General features: G+C 38.7%; 1 protein-coding gene across 6 annotated transcripts in view; it reads left to right on the top strand.

The window, feature by feature from the left end:
- Positions 1 to 7,391: 7,391 nt before the first annotated feature.
- The window catches only part of zgc:66455 (uncharacterized protein LOC393502 homolog), a 46,170-nt gene continuing 40,967 nt past the window's right edge, over positions 7,392 to 12,594 (top strand). For 3 of the 6 annotated variants that reach the window (XM_048536434.2, XM_048536436.1, XM_048536437.2), the window contains exons 1-2: positions 8,042 to 8,196; positions 10,103 to 10,139. In XM_048536434.2, coding sequence (XP_048392391.2) covers positions 8,071 to 8,196; positions 10,103 to 10,139 — 163 coding nt within the window. In that variant the 5' untranslated portion in view covers positions 8,042 to 8,070. Of the gene's footprint in view, positions 7,486 to 7,599; positions 7,666 to 8,041; positions 8,197 to 9,981; positions 10,140 to 12,594 lie in introns of those variants that run through there. The other 3 variants (XM_048536435.2, XM_048536438.2, XM_059648814.1) reach the window with 3 other exon arrangements.

Below are 12,594 nucleotides of genomic sequence, written 5' to 3' on the forward strand. Positions count from 1 at the left end.
GTATACATTTTAGAAAGCTTACAGCTCAAACATTTATTTATAAGGTGATGTTTTGTGCTATAAATAATTGCTGTAAAATAATACATGATTTTAGAATATAATAAACCTTCAATTGCTTCCAGATTCTAAGTCATGAAACAAAAGTAAACAAAAGCTTTTTAAAAGATCACATAGGCTCAGGCTGGGCATGCATTTAAAATGTGTATATTTGGATCTGTTGGGAAAACATCTGTTTCAGTGCTTGAGGGATCATGAGAAAGCAATGTGAACCTGAATCACATGCCTGAAGTCATAAACCTCATGGTTGCTGATACATAAATCTGCGAAATAGGCCAAGATTAACTTGTTTTTCAAATGTAGCAAATTGAAATGCCCCACCCAAAAAAGAAACTCAGGGATTTCTGCTGAACCAAAATAATTCTGTTACTGATCTCTGAAATAACTGGCTTCATGGTTCCACTTCAAGCTTTAACTTTATGCTATTGAGATAACTTGCAAACAAGGTAATTATGGTTTCAATAGAAAACTGGAAATAGTTTATTTCAAATTTATTAAATATCCTATCAATTTCTGTTGTAGATCAATCCTTCATCATAACAAAATTACAGTGAGAATAAGGGTCGGTGAACATTATAACCACTAGTTTTGTTTTTAAAAAGCCCAAACATCATTAAAAAATGAACAGTCCCATTTCCAAATTGTAAATCCACACCAAACCTGGGCTCTGATTAATGAGAAGAGAATTTTAACTGGATTGAACAAAGACCTATCAATATGAACTTAAATTGTGGATGAATTATGTGAATTGTGTTTGACTTGACATAGATAGTATCAGTTTGTGGTAGCACCGTTCATGGTGAGCCAAATACAATGTTTATAACATCAGATGTTTCCATGTAACTTGCAAAGTTGAGAGCAAAGATTTACAATAACTCAATAAAGTCAAATTCCATTTTTAGCAAGGAGTGTACTGAGATTTGTTTTACGAGTGCCAAGGGATCAAACGGTCTACAATTCTGTGAAAGCTGTAAACTTGTAAACTTTCTAAAGTGTATAGAAATAGTGTGCTTCATGAGACACATTTCAGTCTGTGCGTACTATTTATGTTGAATGTACTATGTAAAAATTAGACTATCATTTATTATAAGTTAGAATTGATGCCAAATGTTATCAATGTCTACGTCTCAACAACATTCCCATTTGCTCTCATTTATTTGCACAGTCACAGACTCAGGCCTGGAGTGAATGCACAAATTAGAAGCTGGGGTGGGCCATTCAGTCCCTTGAGCCTGCTGTACCATTAAATAAAATCATGCTGATTTGTTTGTATCTTGAATGAGGGAATATGAGAAATGGGAGGACAATTACAGGCAAGTTTCCAACGTAAGAGAGGGAAAGACAATCTGAGGGGTGCTTTGTAGGAATGAAGAGGCAAATGTCTAGAATGTGAGGTACGTTGTAGGCTGGGGAAGAGCTGGCTACTTGGAAACTGACGTGGAAGGTTGGTATGCATGTGTGAGAGTCAAACAGTGGTTACTCCCGTATGGATATTTTTGTTCTGGCTCGCTGTTAGCACATTTTTCACAACAATTTGTCAGTCTGTAATTGGGCTGCATAATAATTAGGGAGAGATGTCTCCACTCGGTCAAGGACGTTTCACTGAGTTCGGGAAGCTATACACGTGTAAGTTGGTGTTATTGTTCAAGGCCAGACTTTTGATCGCATAGCAGCAACCCTGAGTTGGCCTGACACAATAACAAACCTGCACTCTGGCTAGGGATAGAGCTAAGTTCAGTGATCCTAACCTGGGAGCTGGCTTCTGGACATAACTTCCACCTGGGTCTAGATCGCTTTACGCACGGTACCCAGGACAGCAGCTCACTTAGAGCAGGGAACTGACCGAGAAAGATCATTACTTTCCTGTAGGAGGAGAACGGGAGAACGTGTGAAGCTGTTGAGGGTGAGAGATAATAGGAACTGCAGATGCTGGAAAATCGGAGAATAACAAAGTATAGAGCTGGACTACAAGATGCTGAGGATGTCAGACCTGAACAATGAACCGTCAGCAAATGTCTCTATCGCTGACTCACACGGGCGAATTGTTCATTGGAGACTGAGGCGGAATTGGTCAATTCCCATAAAATTTGTGACTCATTTCCCCTCAAGTGCCCCGAAGGCAGTTCTGGTAAAAACAGTAATGCTCCCATCTGCACTAAGTCTGCTAAGGCATGTGGCCCTTTGATCCCTGCAACATGAGAAAAGATGCAGTGTCGGAAATTTCGGAAAACAAGAGGCATCGCAATGGCTGACAATATTCTCAGTGAATTTAGAGATAACACAGTGTTGGAGCTGGAGGAACACAGCAGGTAAGGCAGCAGTAAAGGAGTAGGAAAGTCGACGTTTTGGATCGGGACCCTTCTTCAACACTGTGCAACCATGACCTGCCGTGTTCCTCCAGCTCCGCACTGTAACCCACTGTGACTTCAGCATCTGCAGTTCTTGCTGTCTCTATCTTCTCAGTGAATTCACTGGAGTCGATGAGTCTCATATTGAATCCAGTGTGTCACAAACCACAGGAGAGAAAGGATTCAAAGTCAATGCGAAAAAAATCAAACCAATTCAGTGGGACCTCGTAAAATCAACACTGGACTGTGGTTTAAAGTCACGTTGTAAAACTGTACAAAGGTCATTACTCTGTTTCAAGGCGATGACCACATTCTTCCTTTGCATAATTGAAGGAAGAAAGGTCCCACCTCCCTGTGTCAGCGCTGACGTCGCTGCCGCCTTTAATCTATAATTATATCGCAATCCGGTTGAAATGTGGCGCAGTCTATAGTGTAGCTTTAAAGAGAAGTTTGAATTGGACTCGTAAACATTTTGAGATCTGCCTCGGACCGAGAACCCGGACTATTGTAATCAGAACCTACCAACTTTCGCACCAGCCCAGTCACGAAAACATTCGCCTCGTTTGTTCTCGCATCGCTTTGAGAAGACAGAATTCGTTTTTACAAAGTTTACTAGAAATGTTTCAGAATGCCTTGTATCAAAGTTGCTTACTTAAAATTGCGAAGTTATTAGATTCCCAGCAGTGTGGAAACAGGCCCTTCGGCCCAAGAAGTCCACACTGAACCTCAGAGTATCCCACCCGGACCCATTCCCCTATAACCCACACACCCCTGAACACTATGGGGCAATTTAGCATGGCCAATGCACCTAGCCTGCACATCTTTGGACTGTGGGAGGAAACCCACGCAGACACGGAGAGAATGTGCAAACTCCACACAGACAGTTGCCCGAGGCTGGAATCGAACCCAGGTCCCTGGCGCTGTGAGGCTGCATTGCTAAACACTGAGCCACCGTGCCGCCGGTTAACATGTAAACATTGAGACATTAAAGGCAGAAAGCTGTCTTACTGAGATGGACAATCAATTTATCAGAAAGTACAAATTCTGGACTTTCTAACTTATTATTTAGATTTGTTTACAGCTATAAAGTTATAAATTCATACAGCACGGAAACAGACTCTTGGGTCCAATCAGTCCATGTTTAACATGATCTCGAATTAAGCTGGTACCAACTGCCTGTTCTGAACCCATATCCCTCCAAACCTTTTCCATTTATGTACCCACCTAAGTGTCTTTTAAACATTGTCATTGTGCCACATCCAGCACTTCCTCAGGAATTCATTCCGCACGTGAACCACCTTCTGTGTAAAAATAAATTGCCCCTCCTGTCTTTTTAAAATCTTTCTCCTTGCACCTTAAAAATGTTCCCCCTTGTCTTGAAATTCCCCATTTTATGCAACAGACAACTGCCACTAGCTCTATCTATACCTGTCATTATTTTATAAACTTCTATAAGGTCACTTCTCAACCTCCTACACTCCAGTGAAAAAACTCCCAGCCGATCCAGCTTTTCTTTATAACTCAAACATTCCATGCCTGGCAACATCCCGGTAAATCTCTTCTGAACCCTCTCCAGCTTAATAGTATCCTTCCTGTAACTGGGTGACTTGAACTGGACACAGTGCTCCAGAAGAGCCTCACCAATGTCATGTACAACCTCAACATGACGTCCCAACTCCTCTACTCAAAAGTCTGAGCAATGAAGGCAAGCATGAGAAGGGTAATACCCAAAATGTTGACTGCTCATTTCCTCCAGATGTTGCCTGGCTTGTTATGTTTTTCTGGCCTCCTGTTTGCCTTCTTAATTACCCTTTCTATATGTGACGCAAACTTCAAAGAATTAGGTGCCTGCACCTCTGTTCTACCACACTGTCCAAGGCCCTACCATTAATTGTGTATGTCCTACACATGTTTGTTGTTCCAAAATACAATACCTCATATTTATCCAGATTGAACTCCGTCTGCTATTTTTCAGCCCACTGACCTATTTCATTGAGATTCCTTTGTAATCCTAGATAGCATTCTTCACTGTCTACTATGCCACTAATTTTGGTGTCATCCGCTAGGTTACCAGCCATGCCTCCTATATTCTCATCCAAATCATTTATATAAATGAGAAAACAAAAGACAATCTAGAACCGATCCCTGTTACATTAAGTTACAATTTTTCGCTGTATTTGCAAAAATGTACGTCATTTTTAGTGATAGTGCATATTCTATCTACAAGCCATAAAACAAATGATGAAGAGTTTGAAATTGTAACAGCAAAAGTAACTGTAAAAAGTGACACCCAGAAAAAAAATGTTAGTATTTTGGCTTATGATCAGAACTGAAAAGCCATAGGGATGTCCTTGAGATGGCAAACACAGCTCGAAGAAGCGTTGACTCAGGATGATTGATGTTACAGAGTGGTTCCAGGCTGACTACAGTGGATGTGTGAGAATGGTGTGAGACAGATCAGTGTGACAATCCAACTGCAGATCTCCTTTCAGAATGTTTGTAAATCATCAAACTGGTCAATTTAATTCAGAACTATAGTGGCTTTCACCAGTTTTTTCAACAACCTCAAACATAACATTTTTACCATAAACAAATTTATTCTTACAATAAGTATCAAAGCTGGTTTTCAACTAAACTTTTTTTAGATCAAACTATGTCCCTTTAGTCCCAAATGCATACAATCACAGGGCTCAGAAGACAATACAACTTTGCAGAGATGAAATGGGTTTAACAAAATGCATGGGCCAATGATCAATGCCAAACAATCAAAAAATCAGACTTTTCATAGTCTAGTCAACTTCCTGCCCTCAAGATTGTGATACAGACAGCCATAGAATAGATGGGAAATCTTTGATTATCAGATGTTAATTCAACAGCAAATCAGTTAAACTTAGGTATTTGAATGGAAGTAACAGTTCTGCTTTCAGACTTTATGAGGACATTAAAGATATTATTTTCTGGAACTTTCTCAGGTTCACAGATGATACTTTATTGGGATAGATATGTGAAGCTACTGCTATTGCGGTGTTTCTTCAGTTCTCTTCAGAAGTGAGTGATCTTTGTTTTTACTGTCAACTTCTTGGAGGTTTCTTCTTTCAGCTGACACACTGGGTGTGTATTTAAACACCTACTTTAATTCAGAGGCTGTTGCCAGACAACCTTCAGTACTGGGCTTCCCAAATCAGTGCGTCCACAATTGAAGCCCTTAAAGCCTATCTTTTATCCCTTTCTTAAAAGTTTTGCTTACCTACTTTCCAAAGTTAGTCAATTTTCAATCAAAACAACAGGTGGCTAACTGCCGACGTAAAACCTTTAACTTCAGTAATTACTGCTGAACATAACTCTCATAAATCACACCTCCTTTCAAAACATTTTCAATTCACAAACTTCAAATCCTTTCTCATTTTCTAGTTTGCTTCATGAAATTACTTTTAAAGACAATGTATTCCCAACAATGTCAAAAAAGTCATACACTATGAATAATACCTGTCTCAAAACTTAGTGGTAATTTAAATCGAGATCCCATTAAGTAATGACTAGCTCTTGAGTACTTTATCTGTAGATAAATATACAGAAGTGCTCCATGTTTGTGCAAATCTTCCAATACAAAGTAACAAAATTCTATTTATGACCATGCAAAATCTGTCTTCCAATCAGAATTTAATACTGAAAACAGTTTGGACCCCTATTCAAAGTAAAAATGTACTGGCATTGTAGACAGTCCAGAGAAGGTTCACTAGGCTGATGCCAGGTATGGTGTAATTTTTCAGGACAATATCTTATCATCAGAATTGGACCCACAAGACTTGCCACCATCTATGTAATTCTAAGTAATTGTCAAAAGTGGGCAAGAAATATCAATGATGACAATACCTGTGAAATAACCATGTTTTTAAAAACAGAGAAAAAAAGTCAGTGGTTGATGTGAGCAATTACAATCATTCTGGTAAAGAAGGAAATCATCCTGCCCAAGATTAAGCATCAGTCACAATACTTTACCTTTTAAATCTCAATTCTGGAGAAAGCGTCATTTGACTGGAATTTAACTGCAGATTGTTGATTCAGAGGAGGGTGGAACTATTTGCCAAACTCGTTCTTCATTTAGACATTTCTTAATTTGCTCAACTCATTTACCCTTTCACAGACACAGATTACAGAATGCCAGTGTGCCAAGGGGCTTGGCAATCTGAGCAGTAAAAAGATATTTGGCACGGCTTCACCCAGTGCCCTAAACAATCTACAGATCACTCACAGATCTACCCACTGCGGAAAGAGAAGACAGGGACACTTTCTGTAATCAAGTTCACCAGCAGTCAAGGTAACGAGTAAAACACTGAGTAACAGAGGGTAGAATTTTGGAAGACAAGGGGAGCTGTTTTAAGTTGTTGAAACTCAGATTTTCAACCTCAGGAATGTTGTTTGGCAGATTGATGCCAATATTTCTTAGAGTAATTGGAAGGTGATCAGTATGAGAGACTTTCTGCAGAATCCCTGACTCCAGATCCCAAAGCAGGAGGAACATGATAAAAAGATCCTTGATTTCTTCAGCATTTTGTTCTGCTTGCTCTGTTCACAAAGGCTTTATTTCTAATTTATTATTATTCAGCCTTACAGACAATGACCAATAAATATATTTGATATTTGAAGAATAAGTTGTTACCATTTTGTCTCCTAGTCTTTACATCAAATTGTAAATTGTTTAACATTTCCAGCCTTGCAGTTTCTGGGATATCTGCTCCTGCTGCTGAAATAACTGCACTCTGATAAAAATCACTTGTCAAGTCAGCCACCTTCACTATACTCACTAACTCGACTGCTCACTGAACCAGGGGTTATGGGGACAGACACGAAAATGGAAATGAAACTATGACCAGATTAGCCATGATGTTATTTGTTTTTGTTGTACAGGTTCCAGGAGTCAAATGACCAACTCCAACTCTGAAATTGCACACTCCAACAACTCTGCTGGTCAGTCACCCTGTTTTCCAGTCGGTCTAATGATCATGCACAGTACTGCTCATTCTCTCTGATGGCCACTCAGTTTGCGAGTTAGCGATTTTGCAGATGGGTTACTCTGTTGGTGAGTGACTGTTCTGTTGGTCAGTTATTCTGTCAGTCACTCTGTCAGTCAATAACTCTGTGGAGTTGAGAAGAGAAGAGGTCATTTGTAACCTTTCAGTGTAAGGCTGAATTAGTTTTTGTAATGTTTTCCTTCCCAACCATTGTAATGTCTTTTCTCTTCAAATTGACTTGCTGGCAGGTATTGCTGGGGCGAGACTGTATGGTGGACACAGAGATGTGTGTTATTATTTAACTTGCCAGCCTCTTTTGTATATGTTGTATTTTAAGTTTTATTAGTTGAAAAGTTTTGTTTGATACTCAAAAGAGAACAAAGTGTTGGATTTTATTTGCTTTGTTTATGCTGAACAACAGAAAATGTTTCCACATTATCTTCCTAGCCTTATGAAGCTCCCTCCTACCAACAAATGGTTAACATTCAGAGGGCATGACTCCTCTGATTTAATTTCTGCTGATTCATCTAATTTATCAATTAGTTAAATTGTTTTCTGGGACTAGAGTTTAATAAAAACAAATTGTCCAGGTGTTATCAGCTGTGTTCAGCCCTTAGAGTAAATTCTTGTGCTTTATTTCCCAATGTGCTAGGATGGGCCCTCTGATGCTTTCCAACTTTAGTATGCTACTTGTGTTCTTTGTAATTTTTCATACATTGGCTGCTGACCCAAGGATTTTATGGACTGGTGGGGAGGTGACAGCACTGGAAAGTGGGAAAGTGAGTGAGTTTTCTAAGGTGTATTAAATCTGTTATTTTTCTTTTCAAAATGCAATGTTTTAAGATTTGTACAGGAAGGTGTATATCTATTTTCTTGGTTTTTGTTTTTGGTTTTGCTGTTTTTTTTGTTTTGTTTCTTGGATTTTGACTTTCAATGTCTGTTCTTGATTCATTCATTTGAAAACTTTTGTTAACTATGGTTTGTTAATTATGAAGTTTACTACTCATCTTTTTGAACAAATTTTTTTTTCTTCTAAATTTTAAAATGTTGTTCCTACTTTGGAAACTTTTATTCTTCCTGTATGTTGTAGAAATGTTTCTAACAGCTGATTTTTTTTTTTTTGTCTGTGGACCCTGAGAGAGTTGAGTAATCATGTTTAAACATCTGGGATGGTAGTAATGTTATACCTCATGGCTGTTATATCACGTGTGTGTGTGTGTGTCTCTCTCTAATCTGAGAGAGGTTAGTGTATGGATCTGTTTTGTTATCATGTGTTAGTCAGGTTGTTGTGAGAACATAACTCTGCATCTGTCATCTGATCACCGTCAGAGATAAACTGACTTTTTTTCTGACCAAGCTCTGAATGTTTGTTTAAATAATTGTGTGGTAGGTTAATTTTACATGTTGTCTATGGGTTACTTTCAGTATCTTTCCTTCCCCCCCACCGCCCCCCAATCTCTTGAGGTGTGGTGACAGCTTGGTATTTGTCCAGATTAGCTGAATCTGTGCATAGCTAACAAATCTTTTCATCCTCCGGTTACATATAGTGATGTTGGGTCAGAAGACTTTAGAATACTAAACTTTGCCGTTCTTCAGCACCATGTTCTACTGCACTTGTGCTGAAAGTGCATTGGATGAAGTAATTTGCCTGAATTCTTGTCCTCTGAGAATTAAAAGGATGGCGGTATTGCAGCACACTTTAAAACACCATGGAGATATTAGAATGAGGATTGTTTTTTAACACAAGTTTAAACAGACTCTCTGGCAAAGTAAAATGATAGGCTAGATTTAAAATATGTGGAGAGAAAATGTTTTGTAGTAGTAATAGTAACCAAAACCAGTTCCTGTCTCCCACAATGGGAGAGGTTCTGTCCCTGCTTTTGATCACAGCCCATGTCACTGACAAACAGAAACTTTCCTTCACCCTTTTAAGGGATGATCGTGAGATCAATTTTCTTAATCTCTTCATGATCCAGTCAGATGGGATTTCTGACTGACTGGGTTTTGCTAGTGATCTGCTCGTAGAAAGGGAAACAATTATGAGTGATCTTCTCTACGCCTAGAACATTGTTTCTAATGTTGCCTGGTCTCCTTGCATTTCTTTTGCTCATGGTGCTAGTCAGCTGTGTCTTTTTCTGGCCTCCAGCTTTACCTTACAACTATTTCTTATCGCTAGACTGTCAGGTTGCTTATCTGACACCCAGTCCTGGCAAAGCTGATGCACATGCTTGTCGGGTATGTGAATTCTTTCCTTTCTACTTGAAAATTACTTTTCAGTCTTGAGGAATAACTTACATCCTGGCATAATCACTAATTCATCAATATCTTAATTTTTTTAAGGAAAAGCTAATTATGAAATAGCTTGTGGATCAGAAATCAATGGCGTATTTGAAAATCCTTCCGTCAGTAAGATGGTGATGTTGGGCTGGGTGAGGTTACTTTATCAGGCTGTCCATCAGTCAATTTACTAGAGTTATTGGTTCTGAGTGGATGGCAACCTGCTGGATATAATAGAATATTTTGTGTAACTGCTAACATCAGTTAAACTGCTCCACCCTCGGGTGGAGAGATCTAGATTGAAATAGTCAGCTATATACTGCAGTGATAGCTTGTTTCTACTGGAACTTAAGCCTAATTTCTGGCAAATGATATTAAAGACTGACTTAAACCTGTTTTTGCTCCTAGAAAAGTCAGCGTGAGCGAACTGAGAAATCGAGGCAAGGTGAGATTGCACTGAACTTTTTGGCTTATTAAGCTTCCTGTTGCTGCTTCTCCAGAGATGTTCTGATATGTCTTTTTTGCCTCTTCAGTACTGAGGTTTGGCACCAAATTAACAATTTATAATCTCTTCAGGGATACCCTGTTGTGAGTTGTAAATGATCAATATTTTGTTACAGCAGCGATCAATAATTAACAGTGTAATCTTTAGAAGGGAACTTAAAACCACTGTTTTAAGATTTTTTAAAAAAATCTGACTGAGTAACAAAACCTCGTTTTTACAACAGGCTTTCAATGTACAGTTTGACTTTTTTGCTTTTACTACATTGCACAGATTCAGAAATCAATCCCTATATACTTTCTTCCCTGCCAGTGCTATCTATTAACACCTCATTATACTATGGGTTTAAAGTTCCCCAAGGAGAAGTTTATTGGATCTTTGTCTGAATGAACCAATATTTAATTTGGCAAACATATTTGCCTTCAGTTACCAGCTTGCCTTGTGTAACACTTTTTTTTATTTTAATTGAGAGAAGGGTGGACAGATTTTTTATTTGCTATCTAACATTTTCCTGGGGTTTTCGGGAAAATGCTTTGTTGGTTTGGATCAATGCTGGCCATTGAGCTCTTAATGTTCTTTCTACTTTACTTTTTGTCATTCTTGAGGAATAACTTACACCCTGGCATAATCACTAATTCAGTAATATCTTCTTTTTTAAGAAAAAGCTAATTATGAAATAGCTTGTGGATCAGAAATCAATGGCGTTTTTGAAAATCCTTCCGTCAGTAAGATGGTGATGTTGGGCTGGGTTTTGGGTTATTCTCCATCCTCACCCTCAAGTATGTTGCTCTACTGACAAGAGCCAGTACTTTTCGTTTTGGGGCAATTTGGATCTAAAGGAATATTTTTGGCTTATCAACATTCCAAATAAGTGTTTCCTTTTTTTCATTTCTAATTGAGATTGACTGGGCTGCATGGGAATTTTTGGATACCTATTTTAGGGAGGATTGCACTTATCCTCCAGTGGCTAAATTTACTTAACTTGCCAGTTAATTTTCACTGGAGGGTGGACCAATATACACCAGAATGAGACTAAATCCTGTTTGAATTTATGGCTTTTCTGTGATCTGGTATCATAATGAAATGTAGCTAGTACACTGCACTATACGTTACAACTGCTCATTCAACTCTGAACTTGGAACCTCCTCAAGACAAGAGTTGGTGATTTTATTGCTGCTGACAAACTGAACACAGAAATTTGCAATAACTAGACATATTGGTATTTGGTTTATGCTGATTGAGTAAACGTGAACCGAAAGGCCTACATTAGAAACAGCTTATTTCTTCCCAAAGAGGATAGTTTTGGCTTGTGATTAAAGAGAACTATTCTGCCCTAATGACATCAAACATATGGTTTTTGTCAGGTTCGTCACTTTTTTTTTCTTGACCTCTAGATTCTGAGGACGTTTGGGAGAGTAGTGACACACTTGGTTTACTGTGGTTCACTTTTTTAAAAATCTAATTCTGAGTTGTTCAGTGAAAATATCCAATTTAGAAAATGTTGCCTCATCAACTACGGTGTGTGGTGTGTGTCTGGTAGTTTAACTCTTCAGGAGCTTATGCACGGTTACAGAAAGTAGGAAGTAATTCTGCACAGCCATGGATTTTTCTTCCTAGCACTGTGAGCAGGTGGTGGCAATTTAGGCTCAAGCCTGCTCTATCTTGATACAATGATAACTGATATCACAGCCTTAACACCACACCTTTTTTCTGCCTGCTCCCTATAACACTTGCAAATTTTAAAAATCTGTTTATCTCACTTTTTTTTCCCCTCAAGATCCCAGCATCCACTGGACTTGATTTTAGTGAGTTCTACAGGCTCATGATACTTGCAGAAAAGTAATTCTGCATGCCCTCTACCCCCCCCCGCCCCCCCCGCCCCCCCCGCCCGCCCGCCCGCCCGCCCGCCAACATGTACAGCTGGTGAAAATGTTGATTTAGAGCAAAAAAAATTAGCACAGAACTTTATTTTAACCCACATTGTGTTTGGTCTTTTCATTTTGTAGTCAACTTGTCCAATTAAAGTAATAAACTGAAAATAGCTGGCAGCTTTTGCATAAGTGCCTAGAAGCTGTGGGCAAATAATTTTATAGAAATGTGTAACTTGTATAAGCTTTTTTTCCCCTGAATACCTGTGACAGAGATATCAGCAAATTGTCAAGCATTCAACAAAACAATTAATTTTGGCAGGTGGGGGAAATGTTTTTGGATATAGAATGAAAACCTGCTCAATAACTAGCTCTTCAGACATTAAATTTGACTAATAATCATGTCTGATACAGGACTCCTGAGGAGAGGTCAGCTATCTTGTGACCAGAAGTTGAATTTGCCACCAATTCTTAAAGCTTGAGACAGACCCTTTCAAGAAGCTTTGCTGAATTAAGTTTTTAAAATCAAA

The sequence above is a fragment of the Stegostoma tigrinum genome, chromosome 9 (assembly GCF_030684315.1).
Source record: "Stegostoma tigrinum isolate sSteTig4 chromosome 9, sSteTig4.hap1, whole genome shotgun sequence".
Classification (NCBI taxonomy): Eukaryota; Metazoa; Chordata; class Chondrichthyes; order Orectolobiformes; family Stegostomatidae; genus Stegostoma; species Stegostoma tigrinum.